The sequence below is a fragment of the Natator depressus genome, chromosome 10 (assembly GCF_965152275.1).
Source record: "Natator depressus isolate rNatDep1 chromosome 10, rNatDep2.hap1, whole genome shotgun sequence".
Taxonomy (NCBI): domain Eukaryota; kingdom Metazoa; phylum Chordata; order Testudines; family Cheloniidae; genus Natator; species Natator depressus.
This window is the reverse complement of record NC_134243.1, coordinates 37,216,844-37,243,055: the sequence shown is the minus strand read 5'-3', so window position 1 is coordinate 37,243,055 and position 26,212 is coordinate 37,216,844. Positions and strand designations below refer to the sequence as shown.

Sequence of the window (26,212 nt, the reverse complement as noted above, 5' to 3'; positions counted from 1 at the left end):
TATTTTATATTTTACCTAAAAACAGTGTGGTGTGAGTGAAGTGTTTGGGGGAAAATCTCAGCTCAGTTAACAAAAGTTTGTACATATTCCTTTCCACTGAGGGAAGGGCAGACTGGATAATTGTAATCTTTACTAGTCAGGCTTTTTTGGACCAGCGCAGGATGCCAGGGTCCTGGCCTGGGGGTATTTTGGCTGGAGCCAAAATTACTATTGTTAGTTCATGTAGTGGCTGGCCAGAACATTCATGAACACAGCTGGGTGTGACCCCTGCCTGTGGATGTTTGTGTGAGGGCAAACTTGGAGGGCTTTGCAGCTTATTACAACGGCACTCTGAGAGGGAACCCAGATCGGTAAAATAAAGGGCTCAGCAGTACCCCAGTTCCAGGTTGCACTGGGGGGTGGGGTGGGGAGAGGAACTGTCACAGTGACCACCACACAGCAACTGACAGTCTAAACACTGGCCTGTTAACATGCCATTTCAGTCTACAACACACTATGTATGTACATAAAAGGGTGGGTATGGGGGAGTTTCAATCATACATGCATATAGTATTGTTAATTCTCTGCATTGGATAACTGATCCACCTCATTCTTAAAGTCAGACTATATTTATACTGCAGTTTGAGCACTTGAATCTATAACCTTTATTCAATTAAAGTAAAACATTCTCAAAATTAGTCTATCAAACTTCTTTGTCCTGACATTTCCTCCAATTTTATACAGAGGCCCCATGGCAGTCAGAAGTGCCACTGGTGAGGGGTGGAACCCCAGAGTGCTGCACATGCTCGCACACTTGACATCTCCTTCAAATGTTGCAGCCTGGGAGGGCAGAGTATCCGCTGATCTAGGCAGCAGATGTTAGAAATTCTCTGAGGAGACCAGTGATGCCAGCAGGGGTTACATCTACAATGAGGCCTCATTCAGATGTTTTTTCCAGTGAACTTATAAAAAGGTATGGCAAAGAAGAACAAATCTAACTAAAACCCACCAGATTTAGGGTTTCTTTATGAACTTGAAACTTGTTAAGATGCCCCACAGGTTTTTAAGTCCCATCATTGAGATGATTTAGGTCAATCCAACAGACACTGTCTCCTCTACCTATGAGGGGGCGTTTCAGATACATTTTTCTTGGTGGTAAGTTCATAATCAAGATCAGGTTTAGAATGGAAACTCTCTCAGCCTCCTATAGAGAGGCAGAAAGCTAACTGACACATCAAGTGAAGGTAATTATGAGAATGAGCAGATAAGCAGCCATCTAATCCCATGCAGAGCTTCTAGTGAGGATATAAACCCTGAGAGAACCCCGCACCTCAAGATGGAATGGTGTCCAGTTACATCACTGCCATTTTGGATACATTCCCTACAGCAAAAGCATCTCTCCTCATCACTGACACGTAGGGCTTGTCTACTTACATTTTATAGCACTCTAACTTGCTGGCTCAGGGGCGTGAAAAATCACCCCCTGAGCGCAGCAAGTCTGAGCGCTTTAAAGCGCTAGTGTAGATGTGCTCCCAGCGCTCTGAGCTAATCCCCTCGTGGAGGTGGATTACCAGGAGTGCTGGGCAAGCTCTCTCCAAGCACTCATGCATGACCACACTCGCACTTCAAAGTGCTGCCGCGGGAGCGTTCCCGTGGGAGCGCTTTGAAGTTTCCAGTGCAGCCATGCCCAAAGAAACTAACAGACCAGCAAGCTGTGTGGAGTCCTCAGGAAGCTCTCCAGCCATATTAGTTTAATACATATGGGAATATATCCTAGAGCCTGTAAGACCCACTTTGCACGTGTATATAGTTCAAGACCAACATTGCTTTCTGTTGCAGAATGAAGTCCATGCACCCAGCAGACAAACTCGCTGCCAAAGCAGCAAGATAGCATGAGGAGCCAGCAGCTCCTGCTTTTCTTGAGTTTGTACACAGCCCTGAGGATTCAGCCCAGGAGGAAAGTTGGCAGTGTGGGTCTCACCCCAGGGAGCAACACAAGGCACTAGGGCTGCCCACAGCCTGAGCAAGGCGGTGAGTACTGTGCTTCTGGGTACAGGAAATCAAGGGTGCGACATGAACTCACGGCCCTTGGCTGACAGTGCCAGGTGGAGAAGTTGCCCCCTCCACAGGCTCCCAGACAGATTGCAGGCTGTCACCAGAGCTGCTTCAAGGCCACTGGGATTTCTTTAGAAAATGGGCAGATTAACATTAGGAAGTCAACATACTGGTACTAAGAGGCCCTATGGTGAGAGACAAAAGGGCACAGCCAGAGGCCTACTCTGGGAAGTTAAGTTAGTGTTGTGTGTCTGCAGTGATATGCACACAGGCCTATGTGGTCACATATAGACACAGAACAGCGCATGGAGCAGCTACCCTTTCCTCTACAGCAGGGCTCAAATGCAGTGCTCTGGAGAGGACAAGGAGACAGACAGGCACCTTGTCCTTCAGGTAGCTCCATCATAGAGTGATCCCAGCAGCAGAGCTCCACCCACTCTTTTACCTCTTGTCTAGCAGAGAGCTGATGAACTCATTGCAGGCAGGGCTGGCAACTGAAAGCAAGGGCTGCTCTGGGACATGCAGCTCTTTGGTACTTTCAAGGGTGACCCAGGAGGAAGAAACACCAAGGTCTTAAAGCATTCTTTGAGAGGGAGAGGACAATGTGGCTGCCAGTGACCGCTGAGCATGGCACTTGGGGGAGCTGGTAGTTGGCACCAGGGTTGCAGGAGTGCTGCCAGTCCCAGGTGAGTCTCTGGTTTCATATAGTGAAGGTGTCTTGACTCCAGACCCGTTCACCTGCGATGTACGTGGCTCGCACATGTAGGCTGTTGTCCAGCAGCAGGAAATCTGCAGCAGACAGAAGAAGCAGGAATCAGAGGCAGCAGGAGTGGTGTTTGATCTGTTGGGGTTGCCATGGGAAAGGACTGTAAGGGTTACATTTCCTGCTCATGGAGGAGACATTCCAATATCCATGGGAGACTGCAGAGGATTTACAGTAAGGCACGTACCCCAACAGTGGTAGAACTGCCCCTACCCAGGCTGGCTTCTCCACCATTCTGGGGGTGGCAGTTGCATCTTGAGTCTGTACAGGGAGAGCGACCTCCCCTGGTTTACAGATGCCACAGGGATGAAACAGAATGAGAGGAATGGATTCAAATAGAGACAATAGGAATCAAAGGAGCCATTTCCCAATCCAAGTGCCAAGGCCAAGCTTGAGAGGGCATCATGTTACTGAGCCTCAGACAGCAGATCCCAGCCCCAACCTGTATCAGTAGGAAGCACTGGAGGGAATGGTGTAGCAGTCCCAATGGTAAGGGAGCTCATAGGTGTCTCAGCCTCAGCGCCTTCTAGGAGCCACCCCCCTGGGGAATGGTGATGGTGGGCTGGGGAGCTCACAGCTACTCCAGCCCTGGCCTCAGCCACCAGAAGACACCGTGGAGAATGGTGAACTGACGCATCAACCTGCCATCATGCTGATACCTGCATCGTTGTCATAGTTCAGCGTCCCCTTTTGGTGCTCAATTCCCAGGAGCTGGGCAGGGTGGAGGGATGCTGCCTCCAGGGCTGTCTCCACAGTGCATCCTTCGGGGAAGAACAGTGCCTTGTTACGGCAGTTAACAAGCATCCTCTTTCAGGACCCCCCACTACTTACCACAGCGGGCAGCCCTTCAGACAAGGTAGGGCTGCTGGAGCAAGGTGCCAGCTGAATCAGGGTCCTGCCAAGATACCGACAGCCATCTCTGTGGGAAACGGAACAGCGGGGGGCTGTTGGCTGCTACCCAGCCACACACTGAAATCCGACACACGCTGGGTCTGCTGTGACTACTAGGCCCATAACATTTACCCCCGTTGTAAGCTCAAATGTACAAAGCATGTGAAAGCTCATAAGACAAAATGCTAAACAACTTTTGCCTACTTGGAAATTAACCATGAACAGTAGGTTGAGTTTCCAATAAATGAATTATAAACAAGTGCAAGAGTACCAGACAAAGAAGCTAGGTTAGTCCAAACGGAGACCTGATGGTATGACTCAAGGACTGTGTTGAAATCATCCTTGGTAAAAACAGAAAATGTGGAACCAGAAGTTAATGGACCAAAATTGGTGTGAGGGATATTGGGTCTAGTTGGTAGAGAAAATTAATGTGGGGGATGAACTATGCCACCAACATTTCCCCTTTTGGGACTTCCTCAAACAAAAGACTTTGAAAAAAAAAACAACATCTCTTCTCCCATCCCCCCCAACCTTGTCTCATCTCATCTTCCCTCACCCCAAGATGGAAGGAGCAGAGCAGACTGAAAGACTTTCTTCCAGGCAGAATGCCAGCTGGCCTTGCTCTCAGTTAAAGAATTTTATTTTCACCTTAGTTCTGAAAATCATCACAGCATTATGACACCCAGTCTTTAGCCCACCAGTGGGGATACCTGATTGCCAGCATTGCAGAGATGCACAAGATCCTGTTTTGTCTCCCTTCCTTTCATGTTGTTCCTCCCACTGACCCCCTTCCTGTCCTATTTCTTATTCTCTTGGCTTTCTAGCATCCTGAAATCAGCTGCACTGCAACAGCACAGTGAGATGAGCTGACCAGAGCCTTGCCCCATCTAAGGAGAAAAGACCCAACCAGAGGACATCCCTGATGGGAAAGTGAACCAGGATCCAAGCAACTGGGGCCATGGTCAACCTGCCAGCCAAAGCATCCATTTGAGACTGACCAACCAGCCAGTATTCTAAAGACATCAACAAAAGTCTTTGATGTTGCACACCATATGATTTTACGGAAATATGCTTATGAGTGTGAATATAATGCAACTGGAATATGCTTTATGTAAAAGGTCTCTTGTAAGATATTACAAAGCTTATCTACTGAGTCTGTTCATCCTATTAGTATTTATGTATCATTTTTGTATCTAAAACTAGAAACGATGTTAACTCTGAGGTCCTATTGTAATTATGCAAAGTGTGGGACATTAATGGTGGTTTAGAATCTTGATGGCACCCGTTGCCTAGGACAATGGGCTGTAGATGGCTTATTTACCTGCAAGCCTACTTGTGGACATGAGGGGCCAGCCTATGGGTAATGAAGAATGAGGTCTTACCATGTCACCTGATACTGAAATCCATCTTAAACCTGGTGCTCTTCCACTTAGAAGGAGGGGTAGGAACCCAGAGAGACAAAGGATTCCTGCCTTGGGCCAAAGCTATAAAAGGGGATGAAACAGAACAAAGGGGGCTGCAGTCATGAGAAATCCCCCAGCTACCACCTGAGCTGGAACAAGGACTGTATGGGGAAAAGGATTAGGCCCAGACTAAGAAGGAGTCAAGTCTGTGAAAGAAGCTTATTGGAACATCTCTGAGGGTGAGATTTTATCTAATCAGTTTCTTGATATATTAGGCTTAGACTTGTGTGTTTTGTTTTATTTTGCTTGTAACTTACTTTGTTCTGTCTATGACTTATCATAGAATATCAGGGTTTGAAGGGACCTCAGGAGGTCATCTAGTCCAACCCCCTGCTCAAAGCAGGACCGATCCCCAATTAAATCATCCCAGCCAGGGCTTTGTCAAGCCTGACCTTAAAAACTTCTAAGGAAGGAGATTCCACCACCTCCCTAGGTAACGCATTCCAGTGTTTCACCACCCTCCTAGTGAAAAAGTTTTTCCTAATATCCAACCTAAATCTTCCCCACTGCAACTTGAGACCATTACTCCTTGTTCTGTCACCTGCTACCACTGAGAACAGTCTAGAGCCATCCTCTTTGGAACCCCCTTTCAGGTAGTTGAAAGCAGCTATCAAATCCCCCCTCATTCTTCTCTTCCACAGACTAAACATCCCCAGTTCCCTCAGCCTCTCCTCATAGGTCATGTGTTTCAGTCCCCTAATCATTTTTGTTGCCCTCTGCTGGACTCTTTCCAATTTTTCCACATCCTTCTTGTAGTGTGGAGCCCAAAACTGGACACAGTACTCCAGATGAGGCCTCACCAGTGTCGAATAGAGGGGAATGATCACGTCCTTTGATCTGCTGGCAATACCCCTACTTATACATCCCAAAATGCCATTGGCCTTTTTGGCAACAAGGGTCACACTGTTGACTCATATCCAGCTTCTCATCCACTGTAACCCCTTGGTCCTTTTCTGCAGAACTGCTGCCAAGCCATTCAGTCCCTAGTCTGTAGCGGTGCATTGGATTCTTCTGTCCTAAGTGCAGGACTCTGCACTTGTCCTTGTTGAACCTCATCAGATTTCTTTTGGCCCAATCCTCTAGGTCCCTCTGTATCCTATCCCTACCCTCCAGCGTATCTACCTCTCCTCCCAGTTTAGTGGCACCACTTATACTTAATAAAATCACTTTTATTAACCCAGAGTAAGTAATTAATACCTGGGTTGAGCAAACAGCTGTGCATCTCTCTCTCTGTGTTATAGAGGGCGGACAGTTTAGGAGTTTACCCTGTATAAGCTTTATACAGAGTATAACAGATTTATTTGGGGTTTGGATCCATTGGGAGCTGGGTGTCTGGGTACTAGAGCCAGGAGCACTTTTTAAGCCGTTTTCAGTTAAGTCTGCAGCTTTGGGGCTTGAGGTTCAGACCCTGGGTCTGTGTTGGAGCAGACTGGTGTGTCTGGCTCAACAAGGCCGGGTTCCGGAGGCTCAAACTGGCAGAGAAAATGGTCTCAGAGGTGGTCTCAGCATATCAGGTGACAGTCCTAAAGGAGTCTCTGTGAGCGAACCTGCCACAGCCATATGTTCCCCACCTTTTCTGTCCTATCTCACCTCCGCCTCATGTGGGTCTGTCTGTCAGACACAGGAGAAATGAATACCCTTTCCAGATCAGGACTGAATGTAAATTTAACCCTTTCCTTTTACTTAAAGAAAGGTTGTTCTGAAAATGAGACTAATTTTTCTCCAAAAGGAGAGCGACTTTAAAGGGTTTGATTAAGCTTGTTTTGTGTAATCACTCAGTTTTAATATAAATGCTTGTTTTTATTTCTTGTTCTTTCTTGTTCCTGATAAATAAACTTTCAGCTTTAGAATGAGTGCTTTTGTACGTTTGCCAAGAAATCTAATACACCAAGACCCTGGTTGACAGACCCTGGGCCTCTTTACATCACTCATTTTATGTTGGACAGTGGAACACTATCTGTTCTGACCCTTGAAGTTAATACGACAGGCCCCAACTTAGCCTGGTAACCCCCTTTGCTCCCTGAAAAGGAGGGTGGAGGAGTGAACAATCATACAGAGAGATGGACACTTTGCTGAACCACTGAGGACACAAACGTGTATGAGCAAGAGCAACTCAGACACAACTTTTTAATAGTTACTTTTGGATGGTGCTTGCAGGGAAAGGCCCAGAGGGGTTGCAGGAGAGGGATAAGCAGTTGCGGTGTGGCTGGAGGGAGGAATCAGAAGTTGTGGACAAGATTATTCACCTTTGGTTCCTTTGTACCTGTGACTACAGAGGAGCTCGCTCGTCCTCATTGCAGTACGAGTAAAGCCTAATCTCTCCCTGGCTGGCACCCAGTGTGGCTCTGCTGACTTGAGGGCTTGGAAAGAATGCCACAGCCAGCCTTGTCTGGGGAGAGGATCTCCCTCCTATGCTCTCTGGATATGTGTAGAGCCCTTTAGCCCTAGAAGAGGTGATAACAGCAGGGGGTCCTGTACTCCATCCCAGAGCCTGCAAGCAGAGCAGTAAGTGAGTTGGGCTCACCTGTGGCTTCCATGAAGTGCCGAACACAGGAGTCCATGGTTGCTACACTGCCACTCAGCGTCTTTGTCCCTGAGCAGGAGAAAAGACAGGAAACTGAGCAGATCCACCTGCCATCTAACAGCAACGGTCCTCGTGGGGTTACAATCCTATTCCACAAGTGGAATGAATCTGAGGGCTCTCAGCCTCAGCTCCAGAGAAGCCATAGCAGATTTTGGCAATAGGCTGGGGTTGCAGGGGGTGCGACAGGGCAGGACTGAGGAGTATGGTGGGAAGGAGGTTCTGGACTGGAAATCACAGGTTGTTAGAGGTGCATGGCCAGCTCCTGCTCACCCCATGCCTGACTCTGCCCTGTGCTCCTGGCACCTCACTTTCATGGGCACCACAACCCTAGGGGAGGGTTTGGCTTTAATGGGGATGAAGTAGCTGCTATTGTCCCACATAGTGCAAGGAGACCTCCCATAATGGCAGAGCATGTGCCTCATACCAGTGCCCTCTGCCACGTCAGATGTGGCACCATTTGCTCATATTTCCTCCCCAGCCTTTCCCTTCGCAAGGTACCTCACCACTAGGGGGTCAGGATTTCAATCAGCCAACAGCGAGTGAGACACAGCCAAAGGGCACTCCCTTCTGGGCCAGGCAACAGCGAGCTCCCTCATGGCACTGCCAGCCTTTGCTAGCTCAGCACATGCAGGGCTCACACTTGCTCTGCAGCCAGTGGAGCCATCTGGAAGGCCCAGGTATCTGCCTTAAACACACGTGGCCCTAGGTGGGGGCTGAAGGTGACAGGGCTGCATATGGAGTGCTCACCTGCAATGTATGTGTTCAGCCCGTCCACCTCGACCACCTGCTGGCCCAGGGTGTGCCTTCCCGGGGCCAGCCCCATTCCAGCAATGGCGTCCGTCACCAGCACCAGGCCTAAGGGAGACAAGAAGGGCCTACATTAGCTCTAGCCTGCAGCCAAGCTTTGCAGGAGGTTTCTCTCCAGTTCTTTGGCACAAGTCCCAGGCATTTCATTCTGCTGGGAGTGGTAATGGCACCAGTCAGAATGTCTGTGACCCAGCAAGGAAGACTCTCCCGAGAGCACTGTACCTTCTGGGTGCAGGGCTGACTGTAGCTTAGGAAAGTGGGGAGGGAAAGAAGATGGAGAAGCAGGGAGACGACAGACTGTTTCACAAGACAAGCACATAGTTTTGGGCAGGTCACACAGAGGTTTGGGCTGAAGGACCAGGCTGTGAGCTGGGTAATTCGGAGCCACAAAGAACATGTAAGTGCAGTAGGGGGTGGGGAGTGACACTGGACTCTACTCGTAAGGGGCCATCAACACACAGGATTCCCTTCCTGCAGCACTGGAGAAGGGTGCAGGGGTGCCCTGGTGCCTGAAGTCCCCTGGTTATCCACAGAACAGGTAGAGCATGGGTCACTCTTCACCTCCCATTGGGCTACCAATTGGCCTCCCCCAAGCTGGGAGGCCGCATCCTCAGGGCAAGAACTTGGGACATTCTCTGGGCATCTCTCCTGAGATGGTCAACAAGGGGGCAGTTAACCCCACTCTCTATGACGGCGTGCTATGCAGACACCTATTCTTTGAAAACTGGAGGGAGCCCCAACAGCATGGGCCATACCTCAGAGAGACTCCGGGAGCCTGCTCCTCCCAACACTCCTGACCACAGAACAGCCTTTGGGCAGCTACAGCAACTGCTCACATTGGAAACAATAGCAACGAATCATAGTTTTTCAGCTTCTTTTAGCAGGAACAAGGAGGAACCACCAGCACCATGTGATCAGCAAATGAGGCACAGGCCATACTGGTATGAAACCAGTAACCTAGAGGTGAAAGCTCCCACTATCCAGAGCCAGCCAGGTCCCTGACACACACCATTCTTAAGTGGAAGTAATCCCATCTGGTACCATTTGAAGAGGATGCTGCATGTCAGCTGGGAGAAAAGCAATCCACATGAGCACAGCATTTGGGTTCAGAGGTCTTGTGCTGTCCAGACCAAGGGGATCCCCAGTGATTCACCTTTGGGGTGCGCTCGATGAGCAATTCTCAGAGCCGCAGGGTTGGTGTGGATCCCATCTGATATCATGCCATAGAACACCCTCCGCCTGGCAGGAATCTGGTCACTCGTCAGCAGCCCCACGATCCCAGGGTCGCGATGGTGGAACTGTGCAAAGGGATGAGAAAACAGGTGTGATGACTGCCATGAAGAAACCCACAGGCTGCCAGTGCCAAGTAGGGTGACCAGATGTCCCAATTTTATAGGGACAGTCCTGAAATTTAGGGCTTTGTCTTATATAGGCACCTACTGCCCCCCTAACTCCTGTCCTGATTTTTCACACTTGCTGTCTGGTCACCCTGGTGCCCCGGCTAGGGGGTGCTGCCATGGGGTGGCGGGATAGCTCAGTGGTTTGAGCATTGGCCTGCTAAACCCAGGGTTGTGAGTTCAATCCTTGAGGGGGCCATTTAGGGATCTGGGGCAAAAATTGGGGACTGGTCCAGCTTTGAGCAGGGGGTTGGACTAGATGACCTCCTGAGGTTCCTTCCAACCCTGGTATTCTATGAGGGCAGCAGCTGGACGTAGTGACAATGAATAGGCATGCATGGTGATATAACCCACTCAGGGTGGCACTTTATCCCCCACTAGTGATGGCTGGCCCATGTAAAAAAGTTTGATGAGCCTGCTACAGCCTTAGCTCACAGAGCTGGGTCTTCAGCTCAGGCAATAGGGGCTTGTGCATTTAGACTCAGAGTCACATCCCCCTGCTGACAACCCACCCAGATGTGTGGTAGAGAATAAATGTTCATGGAGGAGAAGACAAGCCAGAGCGAGCCACAGGTCCCCTCGGTTACTTACAGGTAACATGGCATTGAACAGATGGGTGATAAAAGTAGCACCATGCCGGACAGCTTCCTCTGCCTGAGACAGATTAGCCACAGAATGTCCTGCGAATAAAGAGCACCAGGTGACTTCTCTTGCTATTTCCCCCTTTACTCTCTCCATTTACTCCAATAACACCAAGGGGCAAGTGTGCTCAGTCCACAAATCACTAGAAGTTTGCTGGAAATCCATCTATTATCCAGTCATGCTACACTCCAGTTCTGACAGCCTCATTCAGAACCCAGCTGGAGCATGGAAGTTCCAGTTCCAGTGGTTGAGATTAATTTGGATCCCTACTGCAGCGTACCAGGCACGTAGAGTGCTTGGCTTCCAAGGACTTCAGCAGAAAGACAAGATGGGTGAGGTAATATCTTTTACTGGACCAACTTCTGTTGGTGAGAGAGACAAGCTTTCGAACTTACAAGGAGCTCTTCTTCAGGTTGCGAGGGTGCTGATAAGATGAGACTGCGGGGCTTTGTTACAGTGATGGAATGAGCTTGTTTTTCCCAATGAAGATGAGAACCGTAGTCCTTTCCAGGGGCCTTGAATCCTGCTGGAGGCAGAAATTTGCCCTTCTGGATTTTTCTTTTATACTGCTTGTAGGGCAGTGAATGCTATGGCCGATTATATACAGATTTACTGGCTCTGTGGATGAGGGGAAAGCGGTGGACATGTTGTTCCTTGACTTTAGCAAAGCTTTTGACACGGTCTCCCACAGTATTCTTGACAGCAAGTTAAAGAAGTATGGGCTGGATGAATGGACTATAAAGTCGATAGAAAGTTGGCTAGATTGTCGGGCCCAATGGGTAGTGATCAATGGCTCCATGTCTAGTTGGCAGCCGGTATCAAGTGGAGTGCCCCAAGGGTCGGTCCTCGGGCCGGTTTTGTTCAATATCTTCATAAATGATCTGGAGGATGGTGTGGATTGCACCCTTAGCAAGTTTGCAGATGACACTAAACTGGGAGGAGAGGTAGATACGCTGGAGGGTAGGGATAGGATACAGAGGTCCCTAGACAAATTAGGGGATCGGGCCAAAAGAAATCTGATGAGGTTCAACAAGGACAAGTGCAGAGTCCTGCACTTAGGACGGAAGAATCCCATGCACCGCTACAGACTAGGAACCGAGTGGCTAGCCAGCAGTTCGGCAGAAAAGGACCTAGGGGTTACAGCGGATGAAAAGCTGGATATGAGTCAACAGTGTGCCCTTGTTGCCAAGAAAGCCAATGGCATTTTGGGATGTATATGTAGGGACATTGCCAGCAGATTGAGGGACGTGATCGTTCCCCTCTATTCGACATTGGTGAGGCCTCATCTGGAGTACTGTGTCCAGTTTTGGGCCCCACACAGAAGAAGGATGTGGAAAAATTGGAGAGAGTCCAGCGGAGGGCAATATTCTATGATTCTATGATTTCATAGAATATCAGGGTTGGAAGTGACTTCAGGAGGTCATCTAGTCCAATCCTCTGCTCAAAGCAGGACCAACCCCAACTAAATCATCCCAGCCAAGACTTTGTCAAGCTGGGCCTTAAAAACCTCTAAGGATGGATATTCTACCACCTCCCTAGGTAACCCATTCCAGTGCTTCACCACCCTCCTAGTGAAATAGTGTTCCCTAATAGCCAACCTAGACCTCCCCCACTGCAACTTGAGACCATTGCTTCTTGTTCTGTCATCTGCCACCACTGAGAACAGCCTAGCTCCATCCTCTTTCGAACCCCCCTTCAGATAGTTGAACACTGCTATCAAATCCCCCCTCACTCTTCTCTTCTGCAGACTAAATAACACCAGTTCCGTCACCCTCTCCTCATAAGTCATGTGCCCCAGCCCCCAATCATTTTCGTTGCCCTCCGCTGGACTCTCTCCAGTTTGTCCACATCCTTTCTGTAGTGGGGGGGGACCAAAACTGGACGCAATACTCCAGGTGTGGCCTCATCAGTGCCAAATAGAGGGGAATAATCACTTCCCTCAATCTGCTGGCAATGCTCCTGCTAATACAGCCCAATATGCTGTTGGCCTTCTTGGCAATGAGGGCACACTGCTGACTCATATCCAGCTTCTCGTCCACTGTGATCCCCAGGTCCTTTTCTGCAGAACTGCTGCCTAGCCAGTCGGTCCCCAACCCGTAGCAGTGCATGGGATTCTTCCTTCCTAAGTGCAGGACTCTGCACTTGTCCTTGTTGAACCTCATCAGAAGACCCAATCCTCCAATTTGTTTAGGTCACTCTGGACCCTATCCCTACCCTCCAGCATGTCTACCTGTCCTCCCAGCTTAGTGTCATCTGCAAACTTGCTGAGGGTGCAATTAACCCCATCATCCAGATAATTGGTAAAGATGTTGAACAAAACCAGCCACAGGACTGATCCCTGGGGCACTCTGCTTGATACCAGCTGCCAACTAGACATTGAGCTGTTAATCACTACCCAGACAATCTAGCCAGCTTTCTATCCACCTTATAGTCCATTCATCCAATCCATACTTCTTTAACTTGCTGGCAAGAATACTGTGGGAGACCGTATCAAAAGCTTTGCTAAAGTCAAGATACATCACATCCACTGCTTTCCCCGTATCTACAGAGCCAGTTATCTCATCATAGAAGGCAATCAGGTTGGTCAGACATGACTTGCCCTTGGCGAATCCATGCTGACTGTTCCTGATCACCTTCCTCTCCTCCAAGTGCTTCAAAATGGATTCCTTGAGGAGCTGCTCCATGATTTTGCCAGGGACTGAAGTGAGGCTGACCCGTCTGTAGTTCCTTGGGTTCTCTTTTTTCAGTTTTTTAAATATGGGCACTATATTTGCCTTTTTCCAATTGTCCGGAACCTCCCCCGATCGCCACGAATTTTCAAAGATAATGGCCAATGGCTCTGCAATCACATCTCCCAACTCCCTTAGCACCCTTGGATGCATTAGATCTGGACCCATGGACTTGTGCATGTTCAGCTTTTCTAAATAGTCCTTAATCTGTTCTTTCACCACTGAGGGCTGCTCACTTCCTCCCCATACTGTGCTGCCCAGTGCAGCAGTCTGGAAGCAGACCTTGTCTGTGAAGACGGAGGCAAAAAAAAAGCATTGAGTACTTCAGCTTTTTGCACATCATCTGTCACTAGGTTGCCTCCCCCATTCAGTAAGGATCCTACACTTTCCCTGACTTTGCTGCATAAACCCTTCTTTTGCATGGTTCATCAATTTCAGCCCAAAGAGGAACAATGGGGGTGGGGGGGAGGGGTTAAGCTTTTCTATCCTTGATCTCAGCCCCAAAGGAGAGCTTGTGAGGAGACCATGAGCAAAATCCAGCCAGTGCTAAGTTATCAGTGTGTGTGTACGGGGGGGAGGGGGGGGAATTCTCCGCACACACGGCTTCCACTTTAAAAAAAAGAAAGGACTGTGCTAAATTTTCCAGAGATTAGTGATGCCTCCATTTTTGGGTGTGTAACTTGAAACACAGTAAAGGCCCTAGTTTTCAGAGGGCAGGTATTTAAGGTGGCTACAGCTGGACACTTAAGACTTTTTGTGCAAGGAGAATTCAAACAGGTTAACTTTAGAAGTTGAACCTTTGCATGTGGTTGGCCCTCACTGAGGTCTTAGCTAAGTTTAAGACAAGAAAAGGTCAGGATCATATTCTTCCCTCAAATACAGATGACCCACCCACCCACCCCACTCCTCCATTTTGCTGGAGTCAGAGTTGCTCACTCTTATCAAAGTGGAATTTGGCCCTTATTTACAAGCACTTTGAAACACTAAGACACGCACACCGTCAGATGTGCCCACCCAGTTTAGAGCCATGTTACACAGATGAGTTTTTGTACTTCTGTTTCACTGCAGGGCTCCAGAGCTTTGAAGGACATTGACTCTGCACAGTTGTGGACATGAGGAGTGGAAGCAGAAAGGTTTTCCTTTGAGGTTGGAAAACAGACACAGAGGAAAATCCAATGCAGATAACTTGCACTAATGCACGATTACGGTTACTATTCAAATACTACATCAGGAAATGCAGATGTTAGGGTTCTCATAGCCATGTTGGCTTGAACACACAGCTTGCACTTTGCACTACAGACAATGGGCCTGATTTGCTAGGGTAACTCCATTAACCTCAATGCACCTGCACTGGCATGAGACCAGTGTGACAGAGCAGAGGATCAGGCCTAGGACGAGCAATGTGAGCAAACAGATTGGGCCTCTAAGGGACTGCCCAGACCCACCCACACAGCCTTCCAGGCCCTAGCCAGCAGACACCCTTACCCAGCGAGACACAGATGCCCCGTCTGGTAAGTTCCTGGATCACCTCACTGCTCCTCTTCATCTCAGGGGCCAGGGTGACGATCCGGACACAGTCCAGGTACCTGTAGGTGGCAAGCAGGTCCTGGAAAGCTCCCGAATCGAAGGTGCTGAGGTAGTGCTCTGGGTGTGCCCCCTTCTTCTCCTTGCTTATGAAAGGCCCCTCCAGATGGGCTCCTGCCCACCAGGGAGGGAAAAAATATCCACAACTGTTTCCCTTTCTTACCCCGGGGGTGAGGACACCCCCACCTCAGCCCAGCCAATCCCCTCTCCCGGCCAGCCCCACCTTGGAATTTGCCAGTCCCCCTCCCTCTGCAAGCTGGCTCCGAGAATGAAAAAACAGGCAGCTGCAGTGTAAGAGAAAGTCAAGGCTCCTTCGCATCTCCCTGTAACTGTTATCCTGCTCTATCCCCTACCCCAGACTCCTTCCCCTCGCCATCCACTCTTGTCTGGCTTTGCTTGACCTCACCAGTGCTGGCACCTATAATCTTTATTGCCCCAGCCCACACCTCCCCACAGCCCCTTCCTGCTGCCTGTTTCCCACTCTCCTCTCCTCAACGAGCTTGCCCCAAATGCCAGCAGCTCAATTTTAAGTAGCAAAGCAAGGTCCCTGAGGTGCAGCCTTCCCCGAGGTGCCTCACCCCCAGTTGTCAGGCCGAGATCTCCCCACTCCTCAGAATAATGAAGGCCCTTGGGCTGCTCTCGTCAACATGGCAAGAGAGATGGCATCGCTGCCATCATGGGCAGTCTGCCCACTCACAGTGACCCACTGCCACACACTGCCCCATTCCAGCAGGGCCAACATGTTGGATGCAGAGCCCAGCGGAGAGGAGTGCAGTAGCAAGTACCATGGGGTGGAACTGAGGGAGGAACATGGCAGTCAGCGTACGGAGATCTTCGGGAGTCATGGCTAGGCTGCACCTGGCCTTGCACAGGGTAAAAATCTCAACCCCACCCCCACTGCCCTGTGGCACAACACTCCCAGCCACAGTGAATGCTTTCCACAGCAGTTGCTTCTCCTCCCTCCACAGAGGAGTGAGACCAAGAGGACAGGACCATGCTGTTCACTTACCCAGGATACCAGCCCCATGAGGCCCTCCATTTCTTACGCTGATCTGAGGAAGAACCTAGAAGGATGGGGATGTGTTAGAAGCCTCACGGACACAGTACCCTGCCTGCATTAAGGCATTATGCTAGGGGCCCATGAGTGCCAAAGGGAACTATTTCACCCACTCAGCCCCAGGACAGTGAGAGAGAGGTAACTACCCCAGCTGGAATCGTAAAAACTAGGCCCAGGGTTAAATGTGCTTTTCTGCTGGGCATGGCCTGGGCAGTTCTCATAGCGGTGGGGCAGATTGAAGCACTGGACTTAAGCAGAAAGGGTTAATCTCTGCTGGAGGGGGACACTACTTCAGAACCCACCTTCTTGTGGGCCCATGTACCCCAGCCCCGGTTCTCAAAAGCACCCAAAACAGATCACTGTGGATGACTTGCAATTCACTGTGCTCTGAGAAAAAGCACGTCCCAAGCCCTGTATAACTTGTCTCATGGGACCCTGGGAATATTGCAGCGTCAGCTGCCTAAATGTGCAGACAAGTCATCTGGGTTTAGAACCCAGCTCCTCACACTCCCTCCCCTTCCCAACAGGCCACTGACATCACAGAGCCCACACATTCCACTTCTGTGGTGAAGCCCCCAAGGCTTAGCCACCTGATCCAATGGTGCCAGCTCCACTGCCCTGAATGTTTTGGTGCCCTGTGGGGTTCCCCTTACCTTGTGATAGACGGATGGCGGGGAGGTCACCAGGGTTGGGCAGAAAGAGGTCACGCCATGGGAGAGAATCTTCTGACTCACCAGAGAGATCCCTGATTGGACGTCATCCGTGGCCAAGGAGAAATCCACCCCAAAGCCCCCTGCACCATAAAGGAAACAAGGACAGCTGTGCACTCGGGAATGCCAAGTGGTGACATGGCAATTGGCTCTAGAAACCAGGGAGGCCAGCTCTGGAGGCAGGACTGTAAATAGTGCCTAATATAACATGCAATTGAAGATTAGCTTTGAGAATAAAGGTCGTGCTACAAGCCAGCAGGGTGGGGGGGATTTTGGGTTCCACAGACTATTTAGAAAAGCTGGACAAGCACAAGTCCATGGGGCCGGATGCGCTGCATCCGAGAGTGCTGAAGGAGTTGGCGGATGTGATTGCAGAGCCATTGGCCATTATCTTTGAAAACTCATGGCGATCATGGGAGGTCCCGGATGACTGGAAAAAGGCTAATGTAGTGCCCATCTTTAAAAAAGGGAAGGAGGAGGATCCGGGGAGCTACAGGCCAGTCAGCCTCACCTCAGTCCCTGGAAAAATCTTGGAGCAGGTCCTCAAGAAATCAATTCTGAAGCACTTAAAGGAGAGGAAAGTGATCAGGAACAGTCAGCATGGATTCACCAAAGGCAAGTCATGCCTGACCAAACTGATTGCCTTCTATGATGAGATAAGTGGCTCTGAAGATGAGGGGAAAGCAGTGGTCGCGTTTTCCTTGACTTTAGCAAAGCTTTTGACACGGTCTCCCACAGTATTCTTGACAGCAAGTTAAAGAAGTATGGGCTGGATGAATGGACTATAAGGTCGACAGAAAACTGGCTAAATTGTCAGGCTCAATGGGTAGTGATCAATGGCTCCATGTCTAGTTGGCAGCCGGTATCAAGTGGAGTGCCCCAAGGGTCGGTCCTGGGTCCGGTTTTGTTCAATATCTTCATTAATGATCTGGAGGATGGTGTGGATTGCACCCTCAGCAAGATTGCAGATGACGCTAAACTAGGAGGAGAGGTAGATACGCTGGAGGGTAGGGATAGGATACAGACGGACCTAGACAAATTAGAGGATTGTGCCAAAAGAAATCTGATGAGGTTCAACAAGGACAAATGCAGAGTCCTGAACTTAGGATAGAAGAATCCCATGCACCGTTACAGACTAGGGACCAAATGGCTAGGCAGCAGTTCTGCAGAAAAGGAGCTAGAGGTTACAGTGGACGAGAAGCTGGATATGAGTCAACAGTGTGCCATTGTTGCCAAGAAGGCCAACATTTAACATTTTACATTTTGGGCTGTATAAGCAGGGGCATTGCCAGCAGATCGAGGGACATGATCATTCCCCTCTATTCGACATTGGTGAGGCCTCATCTGGAGTACTGTATCCTGGTTTGGGCCCCACACTACAAGAAGGATGTGAAAAAGTTGGAAAGCGTCCAGCGGAGGGCAACAAAAATGATTAGGGGACTGGAACACATGACTTATGAGGAGAGGCTGAGGGAACTGGGATTGTTTAGTCTGCAGAAGAGAAGAATGAGGGGGGATTTAATAGCTGCTTTCAACTACCTGATAGGGGGTTCCAAAGAGGATGGATCTAGACTGTTCTCAGTGGCAGCAGATGACAGAACGAGGAGTAATGGTCTCAAGTTGCAGTGGGGGAGGTTTAGGTTGGATACTAGGAAAAACATTTTCACTAGGAGGGTGATGAAGCACTTGAACGTGTTACCTAGGGAGGTGGTGGAATCTCCTTCCTTTGAGGTTTTTAAGATCAGGCTTGACAAAGCCCTGGTTGGGATGATTTAGTTGGGGATTGGTCCTGCTTTGAGCAGGGGGTTGGACTAGATGACCTCCTGAGATCCCTTCCAACCCTGATATTCTATGATTCTAAGCCAATATAAAAGGAGATGTGGAGTACCCGATTCCACTAGCTGTCCTGGTCACTAATCCGCAATGGCAAGCAGGCAAACCCACCAGAAGGGGCCTGACCCATCTATTTCATTCCCCCACACTGCCCCCTAATCTTTCTTAGGTACTTACCTGGCCTCCATTCCCACAGTATATGAGCACCTCATGAGCTATAATTCATTCATCCTTACACACACCTGGGAAGCAGGTTAAGACTCTGATCCCATTGAACTGAAGCACAGAGAGGCCCAAGATAATGCAAGAAATCAGTGGTGGAGCAGGGACTTAACTCATGTCTCCCAGGTCCTTGGCTAGTGCCCTAACCACTGGACCATCCTTCCTCTCTGATCCTTTATGCCACACTACACATCATCCTTCAGATCCCTCCTCAAAACCCAGCCCATCTCCACAATTCTCCCACTGGCGACCCACCCGGCTTTTTTACCTCCTAACTTAAAACTCTGTAGTGTACACATGGACTGTCAACAAAAGTTATGCTGCTTTAAACAGACTGCTACTGCCTGCCCAAACTATGCTCCTTGTGTTGGAGGAGCACATCCACACTAGCAGCTCTTGCATTGACACAGAGAGCACTGATGGTAGCTATCCCACTGTGCAACTGGCCATGGGGTGCTTTGGGAAAGGTTTGCAATGCCTCATGGGACAAGTATAGCATCACATGATGCAGGTTTCTCAATCCTGTGTTCCATGGGCATCCTACTAGATTGTCAGCCACTTTTCAACTGAAGTGTGTGCATGGGGGAGGAGGGAGAGTGTGAGAGACAGGGAGCGTTTGGTGAGAGGACAGGGAAGGAGAGACAGAAAGAATGTGTGTTGGGGAAGAGTGTGTCCGCATGCTCTCTCTTAAGTTCAGACAGCAGGCTGAGCAATCATTCCTGGAAGAGGGGACCCCACCCCCGCTCCCCATCAGCCCCCGGCTCTGCACAGCAGTCTCCCTCCCTCTTCCTCCCGATAGCAGCAGCCTGCTCTGCCTGCCTGTGGTTCTGGGATTCCCTCCGTATTCTCCCACAGCAGCTCTGTGAGCTCTCCAGGCTGAGGAATGTCAAAGCTTCAGAGCTTTGAAAGTGGAGAGGCACATGCCTGTAGGGCAGCCGAGTTCAAAACAGTGAGCAGAGCGGTCACAATGGGCATCGTGGGGTACTGGAGGAGGCCAATTATGTCGACATAATGAATGGCAGCATCTACACTGAGTGTTTGCCACTTTAACTTTGCTGCAAAAAGCTTTATGCCTCTCATTGAGGTGGTTTTATTTTATTGGCAAAACAGCAGAGTTTTGCACCAAAAGTAGCTTTGTAGTGTGTACACCTCCATTGTTTTGTTGGCAAAAGCTGCTTTTTGCCGACAAAATTGCACAGTGTAGACAAGGTCTTAAAATAGAGAGCCAGCCACAGACTGCTAAACTAGAAGCTAGCAAACCTTATCTGCTGACGCAGCTGACGTCCCAAAAAAGTCTGTTTTCAGGAAACAGGCGCACTGTGAGTCAGAGTTCAAAGGGCAGGAGGGGACACGTTTGTGTTGGAACTCATCGGTCTGTTTCTAAATGGCACACGTGGAGCCTGTTTCTCACTCAGATCTGCTCTAGATCAGTTGGAATGCCTTACCATTAATCTGCACATCAATGAATCCGGGGGCGATGATGCTGTCCTTACAATTCAGCTGAATATCAGCAAATCCCTTCTCATCAAAGAACAGCTTCTCTGGGTTAAGGATCTTCCCTTCTCGCACCCACAGATCCTCCCTGACGGAAGAACCACACAGAATAAAAGATGAACAATTCCTCCCAGCAGCAGGGGAGAGGCCTGGACTGCTTTCCACACTATTCAGTCCCCCTTTACCTATTAGGAAACCCAGCGCATAGACCACCCCAACATGGGGGCTGGTGGTTAACCCACCATGTGCTGTTATGGTCAGCAGGTGGAAGAACCAAATCAACACCAGGCACTCCCGCCCCAGGGAACTGCATGTGTCACCTCTAGGAAGTTTCCCACATGCCCTTCCAGTGAAACTGTATAGGCATTGTTCATGTTGTGGTGGCAGGCATCCTTCCTCTCTCCCTGCAGAGGGAGGATGTAGGAAGAGGTTAGCATGGATCAAATGATTCTAGCAAGAGTCTATGCCTGTTCTGATTGTTACCTAGGTGGCAACCTAACACATAGTTGAGACCTCTCGGTCTCTGCTACAGGGAACAACTGCAGCTTTACAAAACAGAGGGAAGTTGGGATATTGTCAGAACCAGCAGCCCTGTGGTTAGTGCTCTTTGCTGCCACGCAAGAGATCTGCATAGGTTCAACTCCCAGGCCTGGTTTTTCCAAAGAGCAGCACTCTGGGGTCCAATATCTTCTATACCTCGCATTCCACGGCATTGGAGGAGCACATTTTGGTATGCAGGCAGCCATCCCAGGGCAAACAGCCCTATCTGCTCACCTTTGCAGCTGGTGACTCCTCAAAATCCGGCAGTTAGTGAACTGGAAGATTGGAGCATCCGAGACAGACTTATTAGACGGCATTGTCGGGCCTTTGAGAAAACACCTGAAACAGGGAAGGGGAATGATGTAGACGATGGGATACTTCCAGTAACCCTCATAGAAGGACAGACAGAAGAATGAGAAAGGAAGGGTGGTTTGCGCACAGGGCTGAGACTCAGGAGACCTGGGGCAGGCTGGTGGAAAATGGGAGAAAGGAGGTGCTGCTTTACAAAGAAAAAAGCAGAGTGAGAATACAGTAGACAGAGGTCAGCCAGATGGGGCAGGGATCATCAGTGAGTTCAGACAGTGCCTAGTGCAATGGGATCCTAACCTTGATTGGGACCTGAGTGTGCTACTATATCACAAATAAATAATTGTGGGGCAAAAATGGAGATAATGTGTTGGAGATGGAAGTAGAAAAAAAAGGGGGGAGGGAAAAGCAAGAAGATAGACAACTTAATTTAGTGAATATCATTTATTTGTGCTCTTTTGTTTTACTGTACTTCCAGGACCATGATTCTCCAAGCTGCTCCACGGACCCTTAAACCTGCAAGGAGCTCTTATGAAGTCAATGAGGCTGAGGGGCATGGATCAGCGTTCATGTCACGCTCCCCATCAGTACCCGGCCCAGGTCAGGGAAGCTAATGATCCAACCAGTGGAACAAATTCAGCGATGAATCCTGGTCACATGCCACCTGAGGCACATTGCACATATGCTAACAAGAATGAGGCTCCAAGGAGTGGTTCACCCATATGGAACAGTGGATGGGACAGCTACTCGGAGCCCTTAGGCTGCAGTTGCTTACCATGCTGGATTCGAGAGAGAAGTATTTGGAGGAAGACAGAAAATAACCTGATCTCTGTCAAACTGCACACAAAATGCTCTGATAGGTGGGGGTCTGGTTGCTCCAGGGCTCCTTATTTAGAGCATTTCCCCACTGAAAGGTTTCAGGTGTTTGCAACTCCACCAGGACCTTCACAGCTGCAGCTTGGCTCCACTTATCTAGCAGCACAGGAGGATAGGGGGATGGGGAGGCAATAAGAGGAGGAATCTTTAGGTCACCAACACACACATTTTGTTTCACATGAGTCTCTGTTTAGAAGCACCCCAAAATCCTGAAGTCCTGCTGACAAACAATTGATCCAGGCTAGTCTTAAAACACCCTTCGCTAGTCTTAAAACACCCTTCAATAGTCACACCAAGTTAGAGAGACAAGGAGACCTTAAAGACAAACAGATTTATTAGGGACTGTCCGGTTTGGCCAATGAACATGGCAGAGGGGCATTGCTGGCACATGATGGCATATACAATATTAGCAGACATGCAGGTGAATGAGCCTCTGATGGTGTGGTTGATGTGGTTGGGTCCTCTGATGGTGTCACTAGAGTAGATATGGGGACAGAGTAGGCAACGAGGTTTGCTACAGGGATTGGTTCCTGGGTTACTGTTTCTGTGGTGTGGTGCGTAGTTGATGGTATTTGCTTCAGGTTGGGGGGCTGTCTGTAAGTGAGAACTGGCCTGCCTCCCAAGGTCTGGGAGAGTGAGGAATCGTTTTCCAGGATAGGTTGTAGATCGTTAATGATGTGCTGGAGAGGTTATAGCTGGGGACTGTATGTGATGGCCAGGGGTGTTCTGTTATTTTCCTTGTTGAGCCTGTCCTGCAGTAGGTGATTTATGGGTACCCATCTCGCTCTGTCAATCTGTTTCCTCACTTCCCCAGGTGGGTATTGTAGTTTTAAGAATGCTTGATAAAGATCTTGTAGGCATTTGTCTCTGTCTGAGAGATTGGAGCAAATTCAGTTGTAAACTAGGGCTTGGCTGTAGACAATGGATCGTGTGATGTGTCCTGGATGGAAGCTGGAGGCATGTAGATAAGTATAGCCGTCAGTAGGTTTCTGGTATAGGGTGGTGTTTATGTGACCATCACTTATTTGCACTGTAGAGTCCAGGAAGTGGACTGGTCCAGACAGAGGTTGATGGTGGGGTGGAAATTGTTGAAATCCAGGTGGAATTCTTCAAGTGCCTCCTTCCCATCCCTCCAGCTTCCATCCAGGACACATCACACAATCCAGACCACAACAGACCTTTTACTAACATGTTACTACCCCAAGGGATGCCAGAAATAATTAAGTAAGATGCTCCAATTTACGATTCTGTGAACAGGACATAAAAGCTGACAATGTAACCAAACTGCCCCAAACGCTATGATTTTGAAACACAACATGGTACCACAGGAAAGTCAAGCACAGAGAGTGGAGACAATGAATAGAAGTCATTTGATTTCTTTTCAACTAACCTCAATTCCTGGGAAGATCAATTTGAGCTCTTCAACCTTTTCAGCTTGTGATACTGCTCCTCTCACTCAGCATCCCACACTGACTTTGGAGGAGGACTGCATTGACAGTCTGCTGGTACCTGTGGAAGAAACTGTTAAGTATAACACAGTGGAAATGAAAGCAGAGAGTCTCTGAGTATCCCACTCCTTGACAGACAGTTAGACCAGACTCCTACTTTAGTAACTGAATAAATTATATTGTATTATGGTACAGTCAAGAGGCCCTCGAAGGCATCAGGGCCACTTTGGGCTAGCACTGACAACACAGAATGAAAAGATAGTCCCTGCCCCTTTATTCTCTCCTTCCCCACTCTCCATATTTTTGGGTCCCCCAGGTAGTTTCAGTGGCATTGCAGCAGCTCTTCTTTTCAGAGCTACCTCGCTAGGCAGATGAGAGGGGTTATGCAGTCCAGTGCAAGTCCCACTATTGCTGTCCTACTGGGAAAAAAAATCCACCCCCATATCCAGGTACTGAGAGGGAGACCGTGTCCCTGCAAGGAGCCAGCACAGCGAGAAGGCAGCAGCAGACAGAGTTGGGGGCAGGCACAGAGAGGGTACTGTGGAAGGAGCTCAGGCCATGCTCCCTCGCTGGCACCCCAACGCTCTGGTAGAGTATTGAGGAGGCAGCATTAGCAGAAAACGGGATGGCTGGTGCAGCTCAGCTGAGCTCAAGTCTATCTCCCGGCTCCCTAAGGCCCGTCAGCGCCGGGCAGAGGGGGCAGGAAGCTGGAGGGGGAGAATGGAGGTCCTTAAGACAGCTTAGCCCGGGCCCGGGTTCTGCGGGTTCCGACCGGGGCGGCGGCAGCTCAGCCCGGGCCCGGTTCTGCGGGTTCTGACCGGGCTGAGGGTGTGGGGGCAGCCCAGCCATGCTACTCCCGGCGCGGGTGCAAGGTCCCCACCTTACCCCTGCGGCTCTGCCCGCTCCTGCTACAGCAGCGGCTCCCCAACGTCCGGTCAGGTGAGTCTGCTCAGCTGATCGGGAAGCGAAGGGAAGGTGGGGTTACCCTGAGCACGTGATCGGCTGCCCGGGGCTGCCATCATGGGAAGGGCGAAGTAAAGGAGGGTAGTCAGCTGCTGCCGCCCTCTTAGGGAGGTCGTAAAGCCAAAGGGCTCAGATAGGGAGCTCGACCCTGGGAGCAGGTTTGGCGGGTGAGTTGCTGGGGGGATGTTTGGGGGACGAGTGGGGCGGGTGGGGAGCGAGGCAGGTTTGGGGGCGGGTCAGTGGGGGGGTAGCTTGCAGGATGGGTAGCTAGGGGCAGGTTTGGAGGGCAGCTTAGCGGGTGAGTTGTGAGATGTCACTGGGGGTGATTTGTGATGGGCTGCCGGTAGGGTTCTGCCAGGCGGAGCCAGAGATCCTTAGGGTGGCTAGACCCAGAGGGTTTTGAGGTTACGGGAGATGTGGGGGAGGGAACTTGGATCCATTTGACTCTTTTCTGAGTTTGTGAGCTGGGGTGAGCTCTGCTGCCATGAGAGGAGGTTGTGTTGCTAGTTACAATAATGCAATGTGAAGCAGGGTATCAAAGTCACATAATTGAAATCAAGCTGCCAGCATGTTGTAATGCAATGCTCCGCTTTTACAACCATCTTTATTCACTTTTTTCAGCTTAGTAGACTAGAATAGGGACAAGCTACCTTTGCCTTTACAAATGCATGTTACCAGGATCTGGAATGGTCCCCTGTCCTCATCTCAAAGTGCTTTGCAAGTAGTCCCTGGTGAGATAGGTATTTTTGTTCCATCAATATAATGATTGGCCAAAAGTCACACAACAAGTCAGTAGGCTTTAATTTTGTACCTCCTCAGAGATCCGTGCTACAGCGCCAGTCAGTTCACAAATGTAAATACATTATTTGGAATGGCTGCAATCAGTTCTGTGAAAATTCTCCTCTACCGACCCTTCTATGGCTGCTCAGCTCCTGTGGCGATCAGGCCATGGATATGGGGAGCATTGAATTTGTTTGGTAATTTTGTATTTCCAGAGAGCCGGGGCTATGTGGGGTGGCTATCAGGAGGGGATTTCGCCTGAGGTTGCATGGGCTGTTCGGAGGAATTTCTTTTTAAAAGCTTTTTTGATAGGGGATTACTAGAGCATTACACACTTCATTACTTCTGTAGGCTGAGCACATTGCATTCCTCCATCCCACCCCACCAGCCTCCTCTATTTCAGGGAACCACCTCCACTCCCTCTCCCACGCAAGGGGCTCTCTGTGACCCCCTTCCTCCATACCATTGTCTTTGACTCCCCCGCTCCTTACTATGCCAGGGGCTCAGTATGTTCCCCAGTCCTTCCTCTCCCCATACAGGGGTCCCCCATTCTCCACCCCCACCCCATGTGCCAGGGGTGTGTGTCTCTTTCATACCTTTCTTCCCCTGCGGATCGGAAGGGACGGGCAGATGGTTGGTGCCATCTCTCTTTCTCTTTGCCTCCCCCACTACGGAGCAGGCTTGGGGGGAGGCAGCACGCTTGGATGGAGGAAGGAATGAAGGCTCCTTTACATCTCTCTCCCTCTGGCTCCCCTGCCAGCTGAGCATCCAGCTCTTAGCTAGCTCTCCACAGGCAGAGCCAAGAGCAACTTTTTAAGTGAAAACAGCTTTTCCAGTTATGACATTACACCACACCCCAAATTCTTCATAGAAATATTGTTCTGATATGAATATGGCATGACTAAGATATGTTTTATGCAAGAGGAGTCATGTGAGGTATCATTGAAAAGGTTGTGATCTACTGAATGTGTTTATCCAATTTGTATGCATGTATCATTTTTGTATCTGAAGCTAGGAATATTGAACATGTATCAGTATTTCAAATGTGCTACTCTGGGTAACACCCATAACTAGCCCTTCAGGTACAAC

General features: G+C 49.6%; 1 protein-coding gene across 5 annotated transcripts; it reads right to left on the bottom strand.

The window, feature by feature from the left end:
- Positions 1 to 643: 643 nt before the first annotated feature.
- Positions 644 to 24,350, bottom strand: AMDHD2 (amidohydrolase domain containing 2). Of its 5 annotated transcripts, XM_074965755.1 has the most exons (14): positions 24,266 to 24,350; positions 23,323 to 23,441; positions 21,832 to 22,028; positions 20,985 to 21,089; positions 20,162 to 20,298; positions 16,605 to 16,744; positions 15,904 to 15,958; positions 14,796 to 15,008; positions 10,531 to 10,619; positions 9,696 to 9,840; positions 8,483 to 8,590; positions 7,676 to 7,744; positions 3,457 to 3,558; positions 644 to 2,823 (listed from the first exon to the last, which is right to left on the bottom strand). In XM_074965755.1, exons 4-14 carry the CDS (start codon positions 21,065 to 21,067, stop codon positions 2,735 to 2,737), a joined length of 1,230 nt encoding a protein of 409 aa, XP_074821856.1. In that variant the 5' UTR covers positions 21,068 to 21,089; positions 21,832 to 22,028; positions 23,323 to 23,441; positions 24,266 to 24,350; the 3' UTR covers positions 644 to 2,734. The 5 variants fall into 5 exon arrangements, 4 of the variants coding, with proteins under 4 accessions (XP_074821856.1, XP_074821854.1, XP_074821855.1 ...); XM_074965753.1 differs by lacking the exon at positions 21,832 to 22,028; XM_074965754.1 differs by lacking the exon at positions 21,832 to 22,028 and having other exon boundaries at positions 24,261 to 24,346.
- Positions 24,351 to 26,212: the final 1,862 nt, after the last annotated feature.

What these genes read in the sequence shown, in the direction of transcription:
- AMDHD2 (XM_074965755.1), bottom strand. Translation starts at nt 21,067, where the DNA reads ATGCCGTCTAATAAGTCTGTCTCGGATGCTCCAATCTTCCAGTTCACT. An exon ending in CGCCATCCGTCTATCACAAG is followed by an intron (nt 15,959 to 16,604) that starts GTAAGGGGAACC and finishes CCATCCTTCTAG; the next exon opens with GTTCTTCCTCAGATCAGCGT. An exon ending in GAACTATGACAACGATGCAG is followed by an intron (nt 2,824 to 3,456) that starts GTATCAGCATGA and finishes TGTCTGCTGCAG; the next exon opens with ATTTCCTGCTGCTGGACAAC.